The 8,539-nt window shown below is 44.7% G+C and overlaps 2 protein-coding genes across 2 annotated transcripts in view; one reads left to right on the plus strand and one right to left on the minus strand.

The window, feature by feature from the left end:
• TUBB1 (tubulin beta 1 class VI) overlaps nt 1-2,693 on the minus strand; it is a 12,487-nt gene extending 9,794 nt beyond the window's left edge. The window contains exon 1 of the mRNA XM_019510173.1: nt 2,540-2,693. Within this exon, the coding sequence (XP_019365718.1) occupies nt 2,540-2,596 (57 nt within the window). The 5' untranslated portion in view covers nt 2,597-2,693. The remainder of the gene's footprint in view (nt 1-2,539) is intronic.
• Nucleotides 2,694-7,747: 5,054 nt separating this feature from the next.
• Nucleotides 7,748-8,539, plus strand: part of CTSZ (cathepsin Z) — an 11,018-nt gene continuing 10,226 nt past the window's right edge. Inside the window, exons 1-2 of the mRNA XM_019510174.1 lie at nt 7,748-7,908; nt 8,193-8,356. Of these exons, the coding sequence (XP_019365719.1) occupies nt 7,763-7,908; nt 8,193-8,356 (310 nt within the window). The 5' untranslated portion in view covers nt 7,748-7,762. The remainder of the gene's footprint in view (nt 7,909-8,192; nt 8,357-8,539) is intronic.

The following is an 8,539-nucleotide window of genomic DNA, read 5'->3' on the forward strand; positions in this document are numbered from 1 at the left end:
ACAGGTTGAAAAGAGTCCAGTTCAGAGCAACAAAAATGATTAGTGCCTGAGAGGCAGGACTTATGGGAAAAGGCTAAATGAACTAGAGTTATTTAGTTTCGAGAAGAGAAGACTGAGGTAGGATTTGAAAACAGTGTTCAAATACCTGAAGGATGATTACAGACAAAATGGAAATGGGTTTTTACCTGTGGTCATAGGGAACAGAGCTAGAAACAATGGCCTCAAGTTTCAGGAGGGGAAATTTAGGTTGGAGATTTGGAGGAACTTCCTGACTATGAAGGAGGTGGCCAAGCATTGACACAAGATACCTAGAAAAGTTGTGAGGTCTCCATCTTTGGAAATTTGTGGGAGTAGTTTAGACTGACACTTGGCTAGGTTGGTTTAGTCAGGGACGATCCAGCCTTGAGGAAGGGGTGGGGAGGGGGAAGAGGGAGGAGGTGCCTAGACTGGATGACCTACTTTCCAATGATCCTAAATCCTTTTTCATTTCCACTTTTAAACACTGCAACCTGGGGAGAAACTAAAACAACACCCACCACACAAACAGTTAAAAAGACCATTTGTTTAAATTATCACCTGCTACCAGTAAAACAGCAAAGGACTCAATTCGTCCATTATAAATTTTGGACAACACTGTGGCTTTTTGAGATTGGCCTGCACTAGCAGGTCTTTGGGGAAGCAATTCAGACTCAGACAGGGCTACCTGTGGGGATTGCTTTTTATTAGGTATAGAAGGCATCGCTCAGTGCCACTGAAGCATAACCAGTTAGATATGTAAAGGTGCAGTCACTGCGTTTACATACACACCAGGTAACCATGTGTGGTTTAGCCTTTTCTGAAAATCAGGGCTGCTCTAGTCAACATCTAGCACAGAAATCCTGAAGTCTCTATGCAGGCAGAAGAAGCAGTCAAGATGTCAAAATTGCACTTTCATTCTTTTCTGCTTAGTTGCTCTTACTGCATCATATTCAATGGTTAGCAATAAAGCATTAGTAGTAAAACTCCAAACATTTGACAGTGTTTGGACCCAAAGTTTTGCTTTTGGATCGTGACTTCCCTTGCAAGAGTCACGCAAAAGGCAACATACTCAGATGCATTATTTATACAGCAGGAACATACAGAAAAACAAAATGCTTATCTAGACTCCCATTTTTACATCCAGCCCTACAATTTCTTATCTAGGCAGTTCATTGCAGGAGTATTACTGCAGTCACACCCTCCCACTGTAATGAGCAAGCTATTTTAATTTTAAAGGTCTCCTTCCCTTAGCAGGACTTAATTTTAAGTTTAAAAATACAGTGTTCCCAGTGCTGACAGCTGGGAAATTATACCAGGTGAGCACTTTGGAGAGCAGCAGCTTACAGAGAAAAGCTCCTAAGCTAACAGGAGAGAAAGTGTAAACTGTACAAGCCTTTTAAAAGCCACATTGGCTTCCGGACAATATTTCCTCTGGGGCCAACCTTGTAATCCTTGTTCACTTACAGTCTACATCTCAAGCGAGAGCAGTCAACAGGAACTTTGAGTGAACAAGAAACACAGCATGAACTCATTTATTTTCTCAATCTACTGCTAGAGATCTTTTGTATTTAATTGTTCCAAATTATTTTTGACAGATCCAGACTAGAGAGGAAAAATTCCTGGGAAAGTCACACAGAAAAAAACAAAACAAAACAAAACAAAACAAAACAAAACAAAACAATTCTCCTATAGCCTAAGTGCACAATAAAAATGACCATCTCCATCACAACTGATGATACAGACTTTTTAATATTATTTGTATTTGTACACAAGGAAATAAGTTTTGGTCACAAGCAATGGCAAGGCTCTGTGGTGCCCATGGGAATGGATAGTTACTGGTAATTATCATGAAAATTTCCATCCAGGTGTTCATGCTCAGTATTTGGGACTTGTGACCTACTCACAATTAGATGTCTTATATCAGGTCATGCACTGTGCCACACATCCTTTGTGAAGATAGAAGTATATATCTGTGTCTAGGTATGTATCTTTCTAAATGAGTTGATCCAATTTACCGGTATCATGTGTCAAACCTTAACTGATTTGGTAATAACTCTGTGCAGGTGTTTCTAAGTTATGCAAATATAAAAAATATATTTAATTGCCACTTATCAGGGGGGTTCTAAAATTTAAATTCCCACTACATTTTGTGCCAGTTGGAGAAAATACCGCTCACTCATTTTTCCAGGCTAAGTTATTCTTTTGATGACAAGTAAAACATCATTATCTTTCATGATTATGTATTATATTGAGTGTAGACCAGGGTAATAGATTATACCTAGACTGGAACATTGTCATGATAACTTTGCAGTACTAGCATATAGTAATTCCTGCACAGGTTTGCATAATTTTGTAAAGTAGTAATATCCTTTACACACACAGTCACTTCCCATGCTGTACATTTCTTAGGAATAATGTCATGCTCTTCCTCCCCTTCCTTCAGTCCGTATATAATCACTATAATGCTGCCTGTATTGGCAGCAGTTGCCACTAATGACAATTACTTGGAAACAAGCCTCACCTTAGATCCAACTTGGTTTCCACATTGGCCAATCTGAAGATGCACAATTTCACGCATTGTGCAGACTAGAAAGTTCAGGAGCAAGAGCCTATTCCAGTTCCTCCACGCTCAGTCACTGGAACAAGACCTCTCTTGACTGCAGTATCAGCTATACCCACTAGAGTAATTTCCTTTTTATACTGATGATGCTGTCACTCAAACTGCAAAGGGAGTATCCAACATTTACATTTTGCTGATCCCCTCATCAGCGTGTCTGCATGGACTTGTAATACGTCCCAAGAACTTTGTATGTGATGTAAGGTCAGACATACATGGCAGCAAGCAGGCAAGGAGGAAAAGTTTACTTATTTGTCAATGAATGATGCAACTCTGTGGAATAATGCTCTGTCCATTCAGAAACAATAAGGCTTCAGATGTGAATATCAAAGGTATGCTGCTCTATTCTGTTAAGACTGCTCTGGTTAGAGATGCAACAAAATTCAGGACAAATCATTAGCTGTTTGTGAACAGAGGTCTCTTTTACAGCAGTCCAAAATCTGGAGTTCCCAGCTCATGGAAAATTTCAAGGGCTGTGGAGGGAGGGTGTCACTTAATTTTGGTCTAAATCACCTGGAAACCAATATAGGTTGAATCTCCCAGTGCCCCTTCCAGCGCAACTGGACCTGAAATACTCCTAAAACTCTTGGATTTGATTAACTTTAGCTACCACCAGTGTTGGGTTCCAAGCAAACCCTGTCTAGATTTCAGGCACATCCACCCTGTGCCCAGGGATGCAATGCTTCCAAAGTCCCTGATCTTGGGACAGAATTCCAAGAAACTAAAGATTTGCTTGGGACTCTGCTTTAAATTCAGCTACAGTTCACCAGATCGGAGATGTTTCAAGCAAAACCTTCTGGCTCAGTGACACGGCATTTGTCAATGCAACTTTGTTATGCTGAAAAATGTCTGATCAGCTCTAGGCTGGTTGCAAAATCTCCCATCTCACCTTTGCGTCAGAAGCAAAATTTCCAGTGACTTCAATGGGGACTCCACAGATTGACTGATAGTAGGTTGCTCCCTGGCCCCCTATGCATCAATACAAAGTTGCAAATCCTGGGCAAAAATGTGGCTGAAATGCAACTGTCTGGAAACACCAGTACCATCTGTGTTCCCGAAGAACAACTGCCTGATGTTCTGAATGGGACAAGCAACCTCTTTCTCCAGACATCCTGCATATTCTCCATTAAAATGTTCTGAAAGTTGATAACTTAAAGCTGAAGTTGCCCATGTCTGTTACAAGTTACACACCAGAAGGTAAAGAGATCTTATGTTAAGTTGATAGCCACAGCCAGCACAACAATACACACAACATCAGCTGTTGCCTAAATTCCTTCAGTGCCCTGATCAGGCTCTTATGATGGTTTTTCCCGGTGACTGGCTCAGGCAGACCCACTCTGAGTGGTGCTGACTTTTGTGGAACCCCATCCCGAAGTACCTGACTCTCCCCATGTATTAGGAAGCCTGGGGCCCTAGCTCAGGCCCCTGAATCCCGCTGGGTGGCAGGGAGTCTGGGAGTTAGTGATGCAAAGCCTAGCATTGCAAAACCTATTCCTTTGTGGATCTAGGCCCCTAAGAATGGGAGTTAATGAGACTGCAGCAGCTCCTAACCTTCTCAGGCACTTTTGAAATCCTACCTAGCTGAATATTTGTACAAGTTAGCTACCATATCCCACTTACAACACAGGTACATCACTGCTTCCCAAGATGAACGTGGCTAAAAAGAGGCTCAGTGGAATCTGCCGCAACAATACAGAGGAAACCAACCTCCTGCTCCCATTGCAACCCACTGCACAGTATTCTCAAGGGACCCTTGCCATGGCTGTGCATCCAAGCAAGTGACATAATGCTAAGCAAGCTGTGACACAGGCATGTTTCCTGCAGATAGACACAGGCCTGTATCTTTGCGTACCAGATGCCCCAAAGTCAGCACTCCTTTTCAGGGTCTGGGATAGCATCCATTGGGTACATCTGCATAGTTCAGCTCCATGCCCTTTTTTAGTCTCCAACTAGGCTAGGAGGAGAAACTGAAGGAAAATGTAGGAGACAGTTTAAAAAAAAAAGCTTATTTTGAATAAATACATAAAACCAGCACAGTAGATGCAAATGGCTTATAGAAATGGCTTATTTATTAAATAATGGGGGGCTGGAAATAAGACAAAACAAGTGCAAAAGGAAAATCAGCTTAGTTTAGATTTCCCCACTCTCCAGCTGTAAATGAAAGAGCTGATGTGAATAGGACTCAGTGCAAGCATGTCCCCAGAGTACCTGTAGCGTCTAGACTAAACCTATTAATTCTTCACATGGAGGAAGATTAAAATTCACCTACTGATTAGAGATGATAGAAGGAAAATTAAAAAAATTAGATCCTTTCTTTTATTATTTCAGAATGTGATAACTTCATCATCTTTTAGGAGCAGAAAATGTTCCAACCTTTTTGTTTTAATTTGCAATTCAGTTATTACATACACAAGAACATTAACCTGATATATTATGGATAATTTGTAAAAACAAGAGTGAAAGAAAACGGATTTGTGAATGTTCCTTTGAATCAAAGAGCAAAATTTAATTTGACCATATACGTTGTGTACTCAAGCTCTTTTCCACAAACATTCAGTGCTGGTAAGAATATTTGCAAATTCAAATTGCACACGCAGTTATTACATTCCTGTTTTGTGCTTAATGTTTAATTAAAATCACAGAGTAAAGAAACAATAGCACACGTGCACACATGCAATTTACCTAGTGCAAATATCTACAATTAGCAAATGGCATCTGTTGACAAAACTATCCAAGTGAGCCTGAATAATAAATTAATTTGAGAAATTCAGTCTTTTTGTGAACAATTCATAAATGAAGAGAAAGAAGAAAGTCAGTCCCGTCAAACAAATAATTCATGATGAATTATTCACCCAATATAGTTTTCTCCAAAAATAATCACATGCACACGTGCCAATTTTTAACTGTATAGCCTTGAAAATTGTGTAACAGGATGCAGAGTAATTCTTAGAATTTTCTGATGTGGATTTTTTAAAAACACGTACATCTCTCTGAGCCTTTTCAAGCAAACCACTCTTGTTTTTTTCCCCTGTCATTCTTCAGCTGTTTCGAAACTTCAAGCCAGTCCAATAACACTAATGAACTTCCTATCTACAGACATTGTACATGTGTTGATGGTGATAAGCAATGCGACTGTTCAGATGATCACCAGCTGCAGAGTGGAAGGACATGGCTGAATGCTGGCTTTGCCATAAATACACATGCACACTTATTTCAAGTGACTGTGGCAAACAGTCTAGAGGGAGTGCCATGTTGCACATTTTCATAGATTTCACAGACATTAGGACTGGAAGGGACCTCGCAAGATCATCGGGTCCAGCCCCCTGCCCCAAGGGGAGGAAGTCAGCTGGGGTCAAATTATCTCAGCAAGACTGTGTTTGTGACTGTCAGACCTCATCTTAATATTATAATTTCACTTGCCTGTATAATATCAGTCCACATAGTGCTTCCACTGTCTCCTGTGACAGCTATAGATATGTCAGGACTGAGGGAATAACCCCTAAACTTGAGAAAAGTAATTTTTTTTGCCATAGCTTTGTAATTGTCAGAAGTAAGTGCACTGTGTGTGTGGCCAGTGTTGGCCTGTGCTTTTAAAAGCTGGCTTGTTGTGTTGGAGGAACTACCCTCTCAGCCCGGGACGCTCCACCGTTCTCCGCCCCAAAGCAGGGGCAGCACTATCAGCACTAGTCCTACCTATCCTACTGCTTCCATCTTGATGTGAATGGATCACCCTGAGGGACAAATGGGTCCTGCGCTCACAAAGTCTCCTTCAATCCTCAGTCTGTTTGCTGAGACTGCCAACAAGAAATCTCATTGTATGCTAAGGCTATCATATCATGTCACATACAGGCCACTAAATGGCCACCAGCTGGTAACTAATTCTCCTCAAAACCCAGTTGAGCCATGTCATGCCTGGAAACATCCCAAGACAATGATTCAGCACTCAAATAAATAATGCTTAAGATTCAAGGTATTTGACAAAACGTAGCCAGTCCACCATCCAGTAAGCATACAAACTACGCAAGTCATGCTTCAAAGCAGAAAAAAGGGCCCTGTCAACAGAGCAATGTTTGCTTTTTAAGCTAAGTGCTCTCAGGACAGCCGACAGCAGAAGAATGTAGAAGGGGCAGCCTGCTACTGTCGCTGTTATGATCCAGGAAATATGCAAGAAACAAGGTTTTCTTTTTGGTGATCTCTTTTATTGGATTAACTGCATAGTTGAGAAAAATATTAGACCCACTTTTGGGCACAAAGGGCGTGTCTACATGTCACCGTACTTCAGTACTTCCTTTCGGAAGTGCTCCCCATGCACCAGCTCGGTGTACTTTTGGAAGTACTAAAGCACAGCGCAGTGTGGGTGGTTACTGCACCACACGGGTGGCGCACACTTCGATTTCCTCTCTTCCATTGCCATCGTGGTGCGCTAGAAACGGGTGTGCGCTGCTACAGCAACATCGCAAGCAATCGTGTGTAGACCCGCGTGATTGCTGCAGTGTGCTGTATGGCGATAAAGTGCGTCGCTACGTTGCCATAAGGTGATGTGTAGATACACCCAAAGCATCCTTTATATGTGGGCCAAGGAAGGGCACTTAGTACCCGAAAGCCTGTCTAATATCCTTCCCAACTATACAGCTGGTCCAATAAAAGAGATCACCAAAAAACCTTGCATCTAACAAAAAGGCCCTTTGCGTTGTGAAATCTTTATCCTGCTTCTGCAAAGTTTCCTGTCTTCTGGGTGATTAGCAGATTCATCACCCAGGCGGGCTTGGAATGATTAACATGGACTTTGTCTGGGAACTGTCATTCCCTTCGGGATGCCAACGCGTTAGGATGACTGGTCAGCGCCCTGTAGTCAGTCCCCCGACTGCGGTGATGTGGAACGAAACAAAACTCAGTTTTCCCATCTGTAAAATGGGCCCAGCGGAACAGTTTCTTTGGGGAAATACTTCGTTCCCGGCATAGCCTTGTGTGCGCTCAAAGCACCAAAAAGCCAGGAGGGTTTTCTGACCGAGCCCCGAGCAGCCTCGAGGGGCCGGTACCTGGGGGAGGGGCCGGGGCTCTGCCCGCCCCCGGCGCCGCCCCGCCCCCGACTCAGCCCGGAGCCGGAGCCGGAGCCCCAGTTTCAGCATGGCCCGGTCGCTGCCCCTCGCCCGCCTGCTGCTGCTGCTGCTGCCGCTGCTCGCCGGCTGCCTCGGGCCGGCCCGCGCCGCCCTGCACCACCGCGCCGGGCACAGCTGCTACAAGCCGGCGCCGCGGAAGCCGTCCGGGGTCAGGTGAGCATCGAGCCGCGCCCGGGCCGGGATCTTTGCCTCCTGGCTCAGATCGTGGGAGGCTGCTTCGGGGCCGGGCGCTGGCCCGCATGCCCGGGGCTCCCCCGGAGCTCGCCTGGATGGGCTGGGGCTGAGCCCCGTCCCCGTGCTTAGTGTCACGAGACAGCTGTCACGTGCGCTCCGGCCAGGGTGGAAGGGCTGAGGTCATGGAGGGTTTTGGTTGGTTGTTTTTTTTTTGCTGAGATCGGGGGAAAACCAGCGTGACTGGTTCTTTCTTTTCCGTGCAGAACCTACCCGCGGCCCCACGAGTACCTGGACACTGCTCAACTCCCCAAGAGCTGGGACTGGCGCAACGCTGACGGCATCAACTATGCCAGCACCACCCGCAACCAGCACATTCCCCAGTACTGTGGGTCCTGCTGGGCCCACGGCAGCACCAGTGCCTTAGCAGGTAGGACACCCCGCTTCCAGGTCTTCCTCCAGCTTCCCCAAGTACTTTGAGCCCCCCCACTGTGACCAGGCTGGGGGCTCCTCAGCTGGCAGGGCTGGTGGCTGTACTTGCTAAAGGAGATGCAGGCCCTGCCGAGCTTCCAGCCAAAGCCAGGGCACTGCCAAGCGCAGCAGGGCTTGCCCT

Source organism: Gavialis gangeticus, unplaced genomic scaffold, assembly GCF_001723915.1.
Source record: "Gavialis gangeticus isolate Ggan-Ray unplaced genomic scaffold, GavGan_comp1, whole genome shotgun sequence".
Lineage (NCBI taxonomy): Eukaryota > Metazoa > Chordata > Crocodylia > Gavialidae > Gavialis > Gavialis gangeticus.